This window comes from Culex pipiens, chromosome 3, assembly GCF_016801865.2.
Source record: "Culex pipiens pallens isolate TS chromosome 3, TS_CPP_V2, whole genome shotgun sequence".
Taxonomy (NCBI): domain Eukaryota; kingdom Metazoa; phylum Arthropoda; class Insecta; order Diptera; family Culicidae; genus Culex; species Culex pipiens.
The window spans coordinates 63,163,072-63,181,317 of record NC_068939.1 but is presented as its reverse complement, the minus strand read 5'-3'; the positions used below and the strand labels follow the sequence as shown (position 1 = coordinate 63,181,317).

The 18,246-nt window shown below is 34.2% G+C and overlaps 1 protein-coding gene across 23 annotated transcripts in view; it reads right to left on the bottom strand.

The window, feature by feature from the left end:
- LOC120424318 (poly(rC)-binding protein 3) overlaps positions 1-18,246 on the bottom strand; it is a 335,864-nt gene that overhangs the window by 30,862 nt on the left and 286,756 nt on the right. For 13 of the 23 annotated variants that reach the window (XR_008212383.1, XR_008212384.1, XM_052709564.1 and 10 more), the window contains 2 exons: positions 7,939-8,041; positions 4,855-5,182 (listed from right to left, as the gene is read on the bottom strand). Coding sequence is in view for 21 of the 23 variants with exons in the window: in XM_052709564.1 (XP_052565524.1) it covers positions 4,855-5,182; positions 7,939-8,041 (431 nt within the window). In the remaining 2 variants the exon portion in view is untranslated. The remainder of the gene's footprint in view (positions 1-4,854; positions 5,183-7,938; positions 8,042-18,246) is intronic. The other 10 variants (XM_052709555.1, XM_052709558.1, XM_052709562.1 and 7 more) reach the window with 3 other exon arrangements.

The window sequence follows — 18,246 nt, the reverse complement described above, 5'->3', positions numbered from 1 at the left end:
CTACTTCCCCCTAAATTCTCTTAATTTGACAGTCTTGAAGAAGTGTCATGACAAAATTGACTGGTCGGTGCAAATTATGGCGCCGCGGTGCAAAGACAAAGTTAAGACACGACAATTAAAACTCGCTAAGCAAGCAGCTCAGTGAAAAGCGAGGATAAACAACCTCTCAGCCAGCCAGGTCCATTCTCGCGGAAGAAAAGGACCGCCAGCTTTAGATCCTGCAGCTCAGCTATGATAAACATTAATTTAAAAAGTTTACCCTCCACAACTTGAGCGCGATGAGCTATGCAGGCAGCAGCTGCTATTTGGAGAAGCGCAGCTGTTGGACGGGAAAAAGTCGTCACTTTTCTTAATAGAAACCCGCAGCAAGTAACTTTAAATTGACCGCTCGTGCTTAAATTATAGCAGAAATTTCAAATTCATGGACTGAACCCGTCGAAAATCAGCTGAAATGGTCAGTTAAGCGCACGATTAATTCGCCATTTATATTAATAACATTTTTATCCCCCCCAGCGAGTCGAAATCGAAAATTGTGGAAGCAAAAAAAAAAAAAAACAAACAGCACAAAACAATTGTGTTGATCCTTGCTGGGGCCATCAGGTGTCGAATTTCCGGTCCCAGGAATGTGGCCGTCCGCGTCCGTGCGTGACGGAATTTTCACGTGACCCAGTGCACCACTGCTGGCTGGGCTGGTTTTGTGAAAAATTAATGATCAACGCTGATTGTTATTTAAATATTCCGCTGAGTTCTGCGAAGCTGAAAACAATAATCGACCTTGTCATGAATACTGAGCAGATTGCATTGCCCGTTGCATTGGTGGCAACTGGGACGTGTGATTTGTCCGCGTTTTTAATTTTGCACCTTTAATTAGTCGCGAATTAACTGGAACTTGCTAATTGGATCAAACATTAGTTTAGCATATGAAGAGTGTTAATTACATTTCTATGCTGGTTTGATGAATTACCTCAATGAGAGGTTGCATATTTAATTCAATTCAATTTTTGTTTATTTTTAATTTGAACATCTCTTCCTAGTACGAACCCTTAATTATTGTTATGATCCATGTCATTTAAATAAAGTTTTTTACATAAATATGATACCGTTAAAAAATGTACCATAATTCAAATTAACATTTGACATAAACTATTTGCAAACTTAAGAAGATTTCTTGGATATTTCTAAGAAGTCCAATTACCTTCTTTTCAAAATGAAAAGAACTAAAATTATGAGGAATCATGTCAAGACACTTTGCCAATGTTTCAAATAATGATACTTTTGAGGTCGTAGATGGTTATAGAATAGAAACCCGTTGTTGATAAATGCATTATAATTAATTTTTATTTTTTTCTAGAAAAAACGTGGCTAAAAATAACCATCTGAAATGGTACCTGTTACAGCCTTAAGGCTAACTTGAACAAAAATATAGATTTTTTTTTGTAATAAAATTTCAAAATAAAAAATATTGGCCAAAATTAAAAAAAATATATAACCTTCTGGATATTGCAGATTCGAAAAATACACTAAATTTTTCATAAAACATGATCCATTTTTTCAGTAGAGTAAAAAAAAGGATGATTTTTTTTGTAATTATTATTGTATTTCTTTCGATGTAAAACACGTTTCATCGAAATTCTAAGCACACTATCAAATTGGGAGTCTATTTTTTTCGTAAAAGTCCCATTGATATAAAATTTTTAAATCATCACTATTTCAGGCTGCAAAAAAAAATCATCAGCTGCTTGAAAGTTCAACCAGTTTATCGAATAAAGCCAAGCGCACATGGCAAAAAAAATCATGGTAATATTACATCTGGGAAGGGGACATCTTTTATGTCAGAATAAATGTGTAATTTTACTAGAGCGTCCATCCCGGGAATTCCCAGGACAAAATTCCCGGGATTTTTCCAAAACTGGGAAATCTAGAATCCCGGGATTTTTTATAATTTGTTCCGGGAATTCCCGAAATTGAAAAACGCTTGGTCTTGAAATTTAGATTTGGTTGTGGAAATAGATGACAAGTTGAATACTTAGCCTGATACAAAGATTTTTAAAGTTTTTGTAATTTTTGTGATTATGTGGCTCTAAAAATCAGGGGGAGAACAAAATATAAAAAAAAGCAAATTTCAACTTCAATTGAAGTGCAATCAACTGAAATCAATTTTAAATGCATTCCCCTGCGTTTAGAAACATTTTGAGTACATTTGGGTTTATTAAAAAATGTGTTGAATTTTTGAAAATTTCCAAATTTTTTTTTTTTACTAAAATGATTGTTCTCATAAAATCATACATTTAAAAAACACTTATGATTGCAAAAAAAAAACTGAACAAGTGTAAAATGCATTTTGAAACACTGTTCAAATGTTTTTTTTACGTATATTCAAGATTTTCATTTTTTTTAATCATGCACCAGAACCTGGGGCAAATTAGGACAAATGTACCAAAGGAATCTTCCATAAACCACGTGGACACTTTAGTGGGGGGGGAGGGGGGTTCGTTGTTATCGGTTGTTCACGCTACAGTAACTTATAGTAACTTATAGATAATTAGTAAAATATGTTTTATGAAAAACGTGAAATTCATAAATTGTCTATAATTGTATATTGACTGGTAACATTTTATTAGTTGTCGCTTCTTGTTTGTTTCAGACATTAAAAGAAATAATCAATGTTTTTTAGTCACGTAATATAAAAAATTTATAAAAGTAAACACAATAGAACAAACAAAATGCATTTTCAATTTCTTTTAAGCTTTTTAAAAACTGTCGTTATTGTTTAAATTGAAGTGTATAGTATCTCCAAATCATAACAAATATAATGAAAACATAGACTTTATGACTGTTTCAAAAATTTCCCGGGATTCCAAAAATATTTTTCCCGTTTCCCGGGAAATTCAAAACCCGAAAAAATTGGATGCCCTAAATTTTACCTCTGAAAATGTGTAATTTTACCATTTTTCTGGTGTACTGTAATTTTTCCAGTCTTGATTGAGGTAAAATTACATCATAAAAGAAATAATATTCAACCTTCTAAAGTTACACTATTTTTCATATTTTGAGAAATTGTTAGTAAAATCACACCAAATTTATTGAAATTACGTGCGCTAATTTTGCATATTTTGTTTCGAGCTCTTAACTAAACAAAATTTTTTTTTCACTTTTCGATAACTTTTTTGTGTGATTTGATGACAAAATGAACTAGTTTTTTTTAAAGTAATTATTTTTTTTCAAAGCAACCTCAATGCAATAAAGAAAACTTAACAAAACTTTGATAAAAGAAGAATGGATTCAGCGCTGATTTTATTTTAAATTATTTTGAGCATTTGCTGGAAAGCATATGCCCCTGAAACATCGCAAACACAGCAATTTAAACCACTGAGAAAGAAAATGATTTAGATTTAGGGGACAAAATTAACATAATTCATGTTAATTTGTTTTCTTCTGTATTTTACTCAAAAACAAGAAAAAAAAACATCATTAAACTATTATTTAAATCCCTTTCCTGCAAGAGCGAATTTGTGATTTTGTACTAACTTGACCAAACTGGACGAATTTTGAATAAGAATCAGTAAATATCCAGAGAAGACTTGATGCAATGCATTCAATTGATTTCGAGAAACATCACTTTGGGGCATTAGAGGGTTAATTTTGAATTTTTCAACAAAAAATGTGTGAATTCACTATTTTGTGCCACATCCTATCTTTTTACAGCAGACGTATCACAAGATAGCACACTAGCGACGAATTGCTAAACAACGTTTTGAAACTCTTGAACTGTTGTCAGGTCAACAGAAATTGAGCATAAAAAGAAAACTAGAAAAGGATATAATTTGATGTTGTCAAATAAAATTTTGCTTCAAATTAAAAAAAAAAATTTGAAATTTGAATAATGAGTTTAAAATAATTAAATATTTAGTTTTGTTATATTCAGGATATTGAAAAAAATTGCTGCTGCTATTTGATCGGAAGAAATGTTCTGTGATTGTAAATGCTCAAATTTGTATTCGGGAATTCTTGAATGTACGATCAGTTGTTCAAAGAAATTGTGTGTGTGTGTGTGTGTGTGTGTGTGTGTGTGTGTGTGTGTGTGTGTGTGTGAACTGTCTAATTTAGCGTATTCTGTTTGTTTTTTAGATGGCACATCTCAAAATTGCACAGATTAACGACAGTGGAGTGGTGGAGTTAGTACGTTTGGAGGAAAGTGTTGTTGCGTTGAACAAAATGCAAGGGGGTCTCAGGAAGTCTCGGATCACAGGATTTGCACTCGGAACGGGAGGAGAAGAACTTGAAGGATCTCTTGAATGATGGTGGTGTTGGTGCGATTGTTATGCAGCATGATGATCGGATGATGACGCGCGGCGTGGAGTCACAACGACGATGTTTAGAGCTTGATTAAGTTTTGGGCGGAGTATGGCGGGATATGGCTGGCTGAAGGAAGTTTTTTGGGAAGTTGAGTTGTGAGAGAGTGCACAAAGTTGTTGGTATTTTTCAAATTGGGGACGAATCCTTTTCACAGTTCTGGAGCAGTTAGGAACGGTACACGATCGAACGAAATTAGACAGTTTTCTTCTCCAAACGAAAACGAAAAAACACACGGTCATCGGGAGGTCTACGATTCTGTACAACCAGCGGAAACTTCAACAAGAAGATACGACAGAGAGCGACTCTACATGTAGGTAGTGTTGTCGGTAAAGTAGAAGTAGAACATAGTAAGATACAAGAGGGCTACAACGCTAGAGACGCACTAGTCTGCTTATTCCCCCCACTCTTTTCGGCCAAGTCCATCAATTGGCCGCCCCTTTGAGACGTCCAAAACCAAATGAAAATAAGAAGTCATCAAAAATAGTTGTTTCCACTTACCTCATGTTGATGAGATACTGCGCCAGCGCGACCGAGTCCGGATTGCCGGTGATGGTGATGGTCCGGTCGGTGTTGCCGCTGTCCCGCTCCTCGCAGTTCGAGATCCGGATCATGGCGCCGGAGATCTGACGGATCTCGGCAATCTTGGTGCCGCCCTTGCCGATGATGCACCCGATCAGGTCGTTTGGCACCGTCATCTCGTGCGACTGCGACTGGACCTGGGCGGCGGCGGCCTGGGCCACGGCCGCGTTGCGGTTGTTGTTGGTCCGCAGCTGGGAGCCGGCCAGCGCGGCCAGGGCTATGGGCGAGGCGACAGACGGGGGAGAAACTAACGTTTTAAACCACGGCGTGCCACGGGGCGGCGGGTCACAGTGATGAGAAGAGGGGTCAACGGGAAAGGGGGATTGAGGATTCAGGGGTCAGATCGGGGCAGGGGGGTTTGGTGAGGGGTGAGAATAAGTCGGAAGGTGTGGATTAGCGAAAAATGATAAACTTAGGTGGTTGTTGTGCAGAATTAAACAAACAAGAAATGGAACACAGCGAATCGATTGGTGCAACTTATTTTTGTATTATATTGAATTTTAAATTGGTAATTGAGAAGATAACCCGAGCAGACGGAAATAAAGTGGGAATTACATTTTTTGATATTTGAAAATACTAGACCAATAACATAGAATGTTATTTATCACAAGATTTGTTATTCGTCGTTATGATTTTATTGTAATTGTATTGTTATTGCATTGTAATTGCATTGTTATTGTATTGTAATTGCATTGTAATTGCATTGTTATTGTATTGTAATTGTATTGTACTTGTATTGTTATTGTATTGTTATTGTATTGTTATTGTATTGTTATTGTATTGTTATTGTATTGTTATTGTATTTTTATTGTATTGTTATTGTATTGTTATTGTATTGTTATTGTATTGTTATTGTATTGTTATTGTATTGTTATTGTATTGTTATTGTATTGTTATTGTATTGTTATTGTAATATCAGACTTATAACATTTTGAGTTATTTTTCAAACAAATCATTGTTATTATTTTTTGTTATTTTAACAACTAATCCGATCATCCCAATAACAGTTGGATGTATTCTTCTATAACAAAAAATGTTATTCCCAAGTTGTTTTAGATTTCAGACCTATAACAAATTTTGTTATGATATTATAAACTGTTATTAATCTCTTATGCAAAAATGGATTTTGCAAGATATTCCATAACACTTTTTGTTATTTTAAAAATATTTTTTATTGAAATGGCATGAATTTGGTTATTACCGTCTGCCCGGGAAGTAACAGTTAATTGTAATACCTTCACTGAACTTCAACAAGAGAAAATACAAAAAAATATATAAATCAAAAGATCCATGAATGATTTTTCGTCTTTCTTTCATTTGAGAAAAAAAGTTAACAATTATCAGATGTCTAGGAAATTCTTTCAACCACATCATTGAGTAAACGGATTCTTGAAATAAATTTAACTAGCTTTCATTGAAAGGATATTTTGCTCAATAGAGAAATGAAATTCGGTCTCGAAATATCGAAGTTACTGATTTTTTTCAATATTTTAATAATAATTTTTTTTTAAGAGATGAAAACTTATCATAGAGAATTCGTTAAAATTAAATAAAGATTACAAAAATATTAGAATAAACTTTGACCATTCAAGGTCTAAAATTAGATACAAAATCATTCACTTCAGACATTCTACAGTTTTTTTAAGTCCTAAAAACTATTGTCTTTCATATGTTTATAGGACTTATTCAAAAAAAAAAAAACTCTAGATTTCAACATGGTAATGGTTTTTTTGTATTTTGTTACATCAGCCAATAAAAAAAATATTTGAAGAATTGATCTCTCTCCCCCATACATTTTTTTCTGATGTGAATACAGTCCAGACTCGATTATCCGAAGGTCTACTCTAAAGTGATTTAGATTTTTTAAACCAAGATGGCGGCCAAAACGGTGACGATGAAATATTGGAAAAATGCATTTTTTATTTTATTTTCAATAAACCATTCAATTTTGACTAAAATAGGGTCGCAGAACTTGAATTTGATGTTAAAAGTAAGAAAATAAATAAAAACCAAAAAAATTTAAACATAAATTCAAAAAATAATTAATTAAGTATGTGGAAATTGAAACAAATTAATCATGATTACGATCTTTCGAATCCAATAAAGTTTAAAATGGTATTGTAAAAAAAATATTGTTGAAGTTGGATAAATCATAAATGTTTTTAAACTGGCGAAACTAAAAGACTTTTAAATTATCTTTCGTACTTTAAATATTAATCAATAAAGAATGCTGTGAATATGTCAATCAAACAAAAGCTATACAAATTCCAAAACAATGTATCATTATTTTTTTAATTTATAAATGTATTATATTACATGATTCAATGTTTAAAAAGCGTTTTGATTTTTTTTTAAATACACCAGAAAACGAATTTTTAAACTATAGATTGCAATAATTCTAGTTTATAACTGGAATATTTATGTTGTTATGTTTAACCTAAGCTTATTTCCAAATACATGTAATAAGTTCAAAAAGGTCTCTTATCTCTAAACAAGACAATTTTTATTATAAATAGTTAGGGTTAGGGTATGAAAAAATAAGTCTATTCAAAAATATTTTAATAGTATAAAATTAAAAGAAAAAGATTATGAGTAATTCTAAACTATTTGAAAGATATCCCAAGATTTAAAAAAAGCCATAAATTAAAAAAAATCTAAATGAAATATTAAGCAGAAATCGAGATTGAGCAGTACAACAAAAACAATCTATGGAGTTTAAATAAAAATATAGTAAATACTTTGAAAAGCAAAGTAATGTAATTACAAAAGCCAGAACCAGTGACCAGTTATTGCATGTGAAAACAATTACGGAACAGCAGTTCACCAATCGATTCAACTGAAGATCGCACTGGTTTGAGATAACCGTTTTCCAAAAAGCAATCCAATCACCAAGTACCGCAAACCAGTGCGACTCTCCAACGAGCGCATTAAAAATGAATGATGGTAGCGACATCGCGAAATTAAAACTAGATAAATTTAAAAAAAAGTAAAAATCATACACACCCAACTCACCTGTGGGGTTCAGTCCACCCGTGTTGGTCGGAATGGCACCGGCGAGCCCGAGCGCGGCCAGTCCTGCCAGCGGGTTCTTGGCCAGTCCACCAACCTGGTGCAGCAATTGAAGTGGGATTGATAAAAAAGAGAGACGAAATAGAAGGTGGGAATTGTAATTAGTTTCTAGCTTCAAAGAATTTGGACGAGGAGGGGGGGAGGGGTCTAATGTAACATCCGGGCGGAGAGGGGGCGGAGTCAACGCGAGGGTGGCCAGGGGGAAGGTCGGACTATGCAGATCAAACGCCACCAGACCAGGTTTCAAACAAGCACACACACACAGCGACATTCCGGACTCCACTACGGTGATTGGTTTTAGATGGGGGCGAGGTGGGGTGGAATTAGATCGGATTTATGTACATTCCAGAAGGATGAGGTTGAACACGAGGATTATCTAGCGGATGTCGAAGAGGTTTTGAGTATGTTCTAGTTTTAATCAAAACAAAATTTCTAGTTTCATGATGTTATAGAGTGAAACAAAGTTAAGTTTCATTAATTTTATCTAAAGAATCCATTTCCCGGGCAGACGGTAATAAAAAAAATCATGCCATTTCAATAACAAATATTGTTAAAATAACAGAATTTGTTATGGAATCTTCATGAAAAATCCATTTTTGCATAAAGGTTTAATAACAGTTTATGTTATCATAACTCCAGAATCCAGAATAACATTTTTTGTTATGGAAGAATACCTCCAACTGTTATTGGGTTGATCGGATTAGTTGTTGAAATAACAAAAAATAATAACAAAGATTTGTTCGAAGAATAACTGAAAATATAATGAGTCTGTTATTACAATAACAATTCAATAACAAAAAAACCATAACGACGAATAACAAATCTTGTTATAAATAACATAAAATGTTATTGGCCTAATATTTTCAGGTATCAAAAAATGTTATTCCCAAGTTATTTCCGTCTGCTCGAGTTTGCATTATTGGGCAAGTGAATATTCTAGAATCTGTATCTTGAGAAGTAATTTTCTGATTGATTTGGTGTCTTCGGCAATGTTGTAGATTATGATTAGAAATTTTCAGAAAAAGTTGATCACAAAAAATTAGAGTTCAAAAAAAGTATCAACGTTGTTTATGGATGGTCCCTAGCGAAATGACTCCCAAAAAATCTAAATATTCTGAAATGACCTAGATTTTTATATTTCAGCAACGCTTTGAGCTTATTTTAACAAATAGTGACGGCGATTTCGCTATCATCGTCCAAAATCAATTTCCTTCTTATAAAACTCCCCAAAGATCTGCCAGGACGACACCGTTCCAAAGCACGTACCCTAATGGAGCGAAAGCCAAATTAGCGTTTTTCTAATTTCGCAAAATTAGCCCAAGGTGCCGAACTCATTTCCCGCTCACTTTCTCACTCTCTCTAAAATCAGGTAATTTGGCACCTCCCGCCCCCTGCCGAAATTTGCATAATAATCCGTTTGGAAAATAAATTAGTCATTCCCTGCGCGAGAGTAGCGTGCCGTTTTGTCTTCGTGACGAGACACAACTTCAAAGGAATACTAATCCCCGGGTCATAATTTATTAGCGCCATACCGTTGTCTGTTGACGCTATCGACGCCATGGTTGGGGGGTGCGAGTATCCATCAATCACCTGGCTGCCAGAGATTTGTGGGGACAAAAATGCTTCAACATGACTCATGGACGCCGCGTTGGTTCTCGATGTCCCATAATGTGGGCACATTATCCGAACAGACAGTCAATCAGCAAATTGGTAGCAAATAATCATGGATTTGAGTGCGTGGAAAGAGCAGGAATTCAAACCCTTCAAGTCCCGAAAAGGTGAAAATTAGGCCTGGAAGTAGGCTTTTCAACGTTATTTAAAACTTGCACTCAATGTTGAATGCAAAATGAGAGTTATTGCGGTCAACATTCAACATTAAAAATGACAAAGTCCTCTAAAGGGACCAAACAAAAGCGCATCGAAACACCGGGATACGAAGGTTGCCCGTGGGGGTGTAATGACGCATTCTGTTTGGCTTTCACCAGTCAGTGCTGTTGTTGTTTGAATAAGGTTGTTGACATGAGGCATAGGGGGAGGCGTAGCAAGCGGTGAAAATCGCAGCACCGATTGGCGCGGGCAAATACGTTTTGCGTGTACTGCTGTCAGAGCATTCTCAACGCACGTTGACCGGTGGAAAATGGAATATCCAGGTAGGCGCTGTCAGGACGATTTCAAGCGATTATTGTTGGCAGTTCACAATGACCTTTTTGGAAACCAACGTTGCTGTTCTATTTTTAGGCATGAGAATGATAACCTCTGACAACTTAACACTCAAAACATACCAATTAATGATGACAACAAAAGTGTTGATACAGTCTACCTTCTGGCTGTCGATCTTCTCGATATGAATATTGATCAATCAGTCCCTCCAAGAAGCAACCTTTGATTTTTCGTTCTATTATTTGATACTACCCGCTCTCGACGGTCACAATATCGACAACGAAAGAGTCCACTGTACTGCTGTAGCTTTGTAACAACCAAAAACACAAATCCAATGTTACCTTTATCCCAAATGACCCCAGTCCCGATCAACCTTTAATCGTTTACCATCAGCTAAACTAACACATCCCAGATTGCGAAGAGGGGCAAACAAATCAACCCAAAAAACCTGGCAGATTTTACCCCCATCAGCAGCAAATTGCGACACGTGGGTCTCTAACCCAGGTTTCTGCCCTGTTTGGAGTGTCATCCCGTGGTTTTATCGTCGGTGTCTTCGGACAGGAATTTATTCGCTCGATTTGCTCGACCCCCAATTTGACCACTAACATGACAATTGTGGGTTATCGAGGAGCGAAAAGAGGGAGGGACATTATTGGCCTTGTCTTTTTTTGGGGGAATAAATCAAAGGCCTGCTGGTCGTCATCGTTGAACGGGTTTTGACCTAACTTCGGGTGGAACACACCTCTCGGATGGCTACATGGCCAGGTGGATTTGACTTTATTGGAACGAGTTGGGTAACAAGTCGTTGGGAAGATGTCTATATTTTGGACCTACTGAGAAGCACACACTAGAAAGGCCCCAAATAACGTACAATTTTGATTAATAAAAAAAATTTGCGTGTTATTTGTAATTTACATAATACTTGAGCTCTTCTCTCCAGACTCAGCGGTGAGAGCGCGTGGTCGAGGGAAGAAGGAAGAGTGATAGAGAATGCCCTTGCTGAGAATCACGACACAACGGAAGCACGCAAAAAAAATCGATTTGATATTTTGTGCAGGAATCAACAAATGGTAGTTTTTTCTATCAGTAATTTGCAACACTGTTGTTTTATAAAAATACTACCTTTTTTTTGAAAAAAAAAAAAATACTTAAAATTAGTTTTTTACAACATGGGTATCAAACAATCGGGAATTTGTTCATACATTTCGAAAGTTATAGCACCATTTTTGGAAATACTCAAATTTTTCACAAATCTACGTATTTTTGAAAAAAAAAAATACTCAAAATTTATTTTTTCACAATATGGGATCAAACGATCGGGATTTTTTAATACTTTTAGAAAGTTTTAACATTTTTTTTTGAAAATACTCAAAATTTTCACAAAACTACGTATTTCAAAAAATACTTAAAATTATTTTTATTTTTCATAATATGGGTATCAAATGATCGGATTTTTTTTAACATTTTGAATGTAATAACAATATTTTTAAAAATACTAAAAAAAAATCACAAAGATAAGTATTTCCGAAAAAATACTCAAAGTTTTTGTTTTTTTTCATACGGGTACAGTCCAAACTCGATTATCCGAAGGCCTCGGAAAAATTTCACTTCGGATAATCGAAACTTCGGATAATCGAATCACGAAAAAAAAAAACTTTTTCGTTGCCTATTTTTTTCTTGTTGAGCATAGGTATGACCCCTACACCACGCTTAAATTATTTAGAATTTTTAAATTCAAGATGGCGGCCAAAATGGCGGTGATGCAATATTGAAAAAATGCATTTCATTTTTTGAAAGGCAATCAACAACTCATATTTGACTACAATGGGGTCGTACAACTCAAATTTTATGTTAAAAACAAGAAAATAAAAAAAATTTTTTTTTTGTTCGTGATTCGCTTATTTGAAGTCCCATACAAACCTTCGGATAATCGAGGCTTCGAATAATCGAGTCTGGACTGTACCACATGATTGCGATTTTTTCATACATTTCGAATATAGTTTTTTTTTTGAGAATACTCAAAATTTTCACAAAACCACATAGTTTCGAAAAAAAAAACACTAAAAATGTCAGTTTTTAACAATATGGATATCAAACGATCTGATTTTTTTCATACATTTCAAAAGTTGTAACAAAATTAAAAAAAAAACTCAATTTTTCACAAAACTACGAATTTTCGAAAAAAATGCTCGAAAATTCGTTTTTCATAACATGGGTATCAAATAATCGAGATATTTTAATAAATTTCGAAAGCTATAATTTTTTTTGAAAATACTCAAAATATTCACAAAACCACATATTTCTGAAAAAAAAACACTGAAAAATTTTGTTTTTAACAATATGGATATCAAACGATCTGGATTTTTTCATACATTTCGAAAGTTTAAAAAAACTTACTTTAAAAATTTATGAAATTTGAAATGTTTCAAAAAAATCCGATCATTTGTTACCCAACTGAATTTTTGAGTATATTTTCGAAAATACGTAGTATTGTGAAAATGCTGAGTATTTTCAAAATATGTAGTTATTAAGTTCGAAATGTATGAAAAAATCCCAATCATTTGATGCCAATATTGCAACATTTTGAGTTTTTTTTTCGAAAATATTTAGTTTAGTTTAGCTTAGGTTCAGTATTTTCAGACTTTTCAAAATAATTGATGACATTCGCAATGTACATCAAAAACACGATTTTTTGATAACCACATTGCAGAAACAAATATTTTGAGTTTTTTTAAAGTAAAAAAATGCATTTTTAAAATACAAGAAAAATACGTATTTTTGTGACAATTTTCATGTAACTTTAATTAAAATGGATAGCTGCCCTCGAAATAATTTTGTGAAAATTTTAATATTTCATTAAAAATGCTCGAAAACAGTGAAATTGCATGTAAAGTTTCAAATCGTTTGATACCCATTTTTCAAATTATGAAAATTTGAGTAATTTCGAAAAATATGGTATTTTGTGAAAATTTTAGTATTAAAAAACTCAAATAAAAGTGTTTTTTTTTGCGAGATTGTCAACGCAGGGAAATGCATTTCAATTGGTTTTATTTGATTTGATTTCTACATCATTTACAATTTGGTTGTTTTTTGAAAGAAAAAAAAATAGTTTTTTGCCTAACCAAGCGAAAATTGTACGTCTAAAAGTTTGCACTTTTTGTCCACTAAAACTAATAAAAAAAATAAAAAAAATATCGAAGGAGTTATGCTTGTCAAAATTGAGTCTTTTTTTTAATGAATGAAAAGGTTAATTGAAAATAAATTGTTTTTTTTTTGTCCGTAAAGTCTTGAACACAACCTACAACTTTGCCGAAACACTAAATCGATAAGAAAATCCCTTCTCAAGATATAGAGTTTGGAACATTCACATGCTAATTTTGTACGACTAGCCCCCCAATTTGTACGGTAACTTGTATTGAGATTTTTTTACGAGATGCTAAAGATCTTTTCCAATAGGTTACAAAAGGCTGTGAGACACTTGCCAGAGAACAAATTGTCCAGATCGCAAAACAAAGTAGACATTTTATTTTCCGAAAATCTTCGAAAGAGTAGTGAATTGTAGAAAATTAGGGTGGTACACGTTTAGGGGGTTTGAAAATTCAGAAAAGTTTTGGGAAATTAAGTCTCATTTAGGAAATTGTAGGACATGTTTCGATTTGTGTTTGATTGCAACGAAATTCTAAAAAAATGACAAAATATCAATTTTGTCCCTTAAAAAGTTGAGTGAAGTATGGATTTTCATAACTTGTTTTAACCAAATTTGTATTTTTTTTGAATTCTTGAGATCATGTGCGAGTGTGTGTGTGTAAGAGCGAGTTGTGGCGCTATAACCACGGCAAATAGTGTCCAGGGTATTCGTGGAAATACAATGTCCCATCCCAGAGGGTCCCGGAGTACCAAACCTTCTTAGCATGGTGCTCCCAACGAATACAACCAGATCACGGAGCGTATGGTGGTGTGTCCCCACGCTTCTTCCTCCCCTGTCGATTCAGAATTGTGTTGTTGTTCGAACACTCAGTGCTCAAACTCAACCCAATTACGAATCATCTCTGCGATACGGCTTTACGCAGTAGGCCTGGCCGCTTTAACGCATTCCGATGCAATGGCGCACTACAAATGTTAATAAATGACAAGAAGAGTGCTAGGCGTCATCTAACCTAAGGCACTCTCCAGGATCCCTTCGAAAGATTGCCTGCGCTAGGGTCTGATTAGATTAGATTAGATCATGTGCGAGTGTATGTGTGTGTAAGTGTGTATGATTTCTCACTGAAACCTACTATGAAATTTCGAAATATTTCAATTCGTCCAACACAATTGCTCACTTGAGTTTCCCGCAAAATTTAATAAATTTCACCACAAACTCAAATATTGCCATTCCGATATGTTCACACACTGGTGACAATATCACGCATCGCTGAAGTCAAATCCTGGCTGTCCAATCTGTAGGACGGAGGACATTCCGGAAACTTTTGTCCCACGTGGTGTGGTTTCCCATGAAACACACACACACACACACACACATACACTTGAAAACGCCCTTACCCAAATATGTCAATTCCACGACACTCAAAGGGCCGGCACGACAACGCACACACACATACACACACACCTCATTTTCATCAGTAGGGAAATTAGTTTCGAAAAACAAATAAACAAACGCTGATCGCGGTTGTAATAACAATTGTGGCCGACGACCACTTTTGTGACTCCACCTGTGTGTGACTGTGTGTGCACACACGTGGGATGCGGTTTGATTGGTTTGATTTGTCATTGCTCTGTCGAACCCTGGCTTGTTCAGCTCTGGGCCGTCCATTGTTGTGACGTGGGCTCCCCATTTTACCACAAACGTACAAAAGGTGTGCGGAGGGAATATGGCCCGAGGTAAAACAATAATCTCGCACAACATAAACCTCGGTACCGCCCACCACACCACCACGTGGAATCGGGAAGGGTGGAACAACATGGGCGGACATAAATGGGGACGAGCGCGCGCGCACACACACTCTTTCAAAATGGGACAAAAGTTTTGTGCGAGACAGGAATGGCTTCAATGGAAGCATGTTTTAGCCGCAAGGCATCAGAGCAGGTAGTGGGAGGGTGGAAATTCAATCAAATTTGATTAAAAATAATTGAAAACTAAAACACAAACCCAGCGAAACTACAAAACACGTAGTTGTTAACGTTGTGTGTGTTTATGCGCTATTGTTTCGAGGAAAATGGTGCCAACTTTTGCCGAGTGAGCGCGCGTGTTGTAACTTTTGAATTGAATTACCGCTGCGTTGTTCGATGAATGATAACGTGAATGAGAGTAGGACTAGTTGATGGGAAATGACTGAAAATGACAATTCATGTAACGTTGTTGACATTGTGCTCTGATTGACTGCGGGAATGTGACAATGGAGTTATGATTGGCCATTTTAAGAGCTTATCAATTCAACAAACGATTTTATTTATTGATTTCTTTGTGGGAAAAGTATAGTTGCACATTGTTCAATGATTCGAACTTACTTGAGCAAAATGATTAATTTTAAAGAATTGGATCAAATTTTACCAGCATATTTTGTTTTTAACTTTATGACAACTATGTTCCAAAAATTGACGACTTATAACTCTTTTTTTACGGATATCTCGTCTTTAGTGATAGATCTCCCCTTTCAAATCCAACCTGACGCGTAAAATGTGAACTGCGTTTTTCGGGATATTTAAGTTTTAAAATTTCGGAATTACTTTTCAATCGGGCGGATCCGTAGACAAGCAGTCAACGTGAACTGTCACTGGAGCAAGTGGGATAAACTGTTTGTTTACATCTACAGATTCGCCCTATTGAAATTACGCAATTGCATCTTTTTAACCAAAAAATATCCAAATTGAATTTTCAAAAAAAAAAAAGAATGTTTGTTTTGAAAACTTTTAACCCTGTACTGCCCAATTTTGTTTTCGTTTTTTTATTTTTCCCTTATTCAGGAGGTAATTTTGAGCAACTACAAAAAACTTTACTTCTCTTGTTTGGCGTCATCCATAAAGTATGTCACGCAAAAATCGGCTAAAATTAACCCCCCCTCCCCCCTATGTCACACTTTGTCACACAAGGTTGAACTCCCCCTTAAAAAATACGTCACATTTTGACAGACCCCCCCCCCCCTTGTTTTTGATGGGGTTTTTTATAGTTTTGATATCTTTAAACTCTCATAATTTTGGTATTTTTGGCAATTTTTATATGAAGAAATAAGTTAAATTATTCTAATTATTCATTTTTTAGAATAATCATTGCGATATACAAAAAGCAGTTTTGTATCTTATAAAAATAAGAAGACCTGGTATATTCAAGTATTAAAAAATCATGAAAACTGTTTTTCTCATCTTTGTATCTAATAAGCAGTTTTCTTATGAAGACCCTACTTTCAAAGCATTTATTTTTATCAAGCAAGAATTTGCAAAATATTGGACTTCCAGCTGAAAAAAAATTTGACTTTATAATAAATTATAATGTGATACCGTCATCAGGGGTGAAATTGGGTCTGGGGGTGAGTTTGGGTCATACAAAAATGCAAAAAATTTTAAGACACAATATCACCCCTGATGACGGTACTTCTAAATAATAGTAAGCAAACAATTTTAGAAAAGAGGATTTAATTTAATTGTATACATTTATGTAATGCAATATTATGCAATCATAAAAAAAACCTAGCGTGACGTCACAATCTCGCAAACCCCGCCTCCCCCCTTCGTCACATCTTGTCACACCTTCGGTAACCCCCCTCCCCCCCTAGGAGCGTACGTACTTTTTTTTCTTGTTTCATTTTTAGTATTTTTTTTTATAATTTTTTTTAATATTTTAATTTGCGTTTATCTTGTTCATTTTATGTTTGTTTTTGGTAAAATTTGGCCTATTACCTATCATTACATTTTACCTGTCTAATTTTTCATGTTTTTACAGTCACTTTTTAAGTTTGTTGCTCGTTTTTCACATTTTTTGCTATAAAATGACACCATTATCATTTAAATTGTAAAAAAATGCGTAGAGGCATAGTCTGGGACACTAGAAAAATTACTGCATACTTCTATTTACTTAACATATAGGAAATGTTATTGAAAAACACAGCCAAAGTTACCCCCAAAAAATGACATTTAAAAAAAACATTGACAAACAAGTAAAATTACCAACCCATAATTTTTCTATAATTTCATTTAGAGCGTCCAATTTCCCGGGGTTACAAATTTCCCGGGAAACGGGAAATTTTCAGCCAATTTCCCGGGAAATCCCGGGAATTCCCGGGAAATTATTTTTTTTATGAAAATTGCTATGATCTTGGTTATAATTGATATTATGCATCAAAATTGTAAAGGACAATGTTAAAAATGGTTAAAATAAGTGTGAAGGTCAATTAACAGCTTGACTGCATGTAAAAAATCATTCAACTACAAGAAAATCTATTTTGGTATTTTTTGATGAGAAATTTCAAACTTGCCTCTGTAACCAGTTTATTGAAACAAGAAAATAAAAACATGTAGAAATTATGTTTTTCATGACAAATACTGGTTTCAGCTTTTGAACAAATGGTAGCTTTTTAGTGTTGGTTTTACTCCAAACAACCCAATGTTTTCAAATATTTGAAGCAAGCTTTGAATATATTTTTGCATTTTTTTGAGAACGAACAATAGAAGAAATTTTCCAATGAATTTTTTTGTATTGTTATGCAACATGATTTAAATTATGTTATAAATTAACATCATTAAAGATGTGTGAAGGTTTATGTTATAAATTAACATCATTTCACAAAAAGTCTTCTATTTTTTTTCACATTTAACCCTCTAACACCTGTACTTGCACTAAATTAATACTTTTTGCACAAATTCGATTTTCATCTCATTTGATTATGGTAAATAGAAACGTAAAAAACTATCAATTTTAATTTAGAGGTAAGGAGTTAATATTGTTTTGATGAATGTAACATCAATCTGTTAAAAGCTTACCTAATTGTAATAATTTAATACTCATTAAGCAAGATCTATTCCCAGTTGCTTCAAAAATTAATATTATTAGAAATAATTCTGATATCATAATTTTGATAATCTAATCAA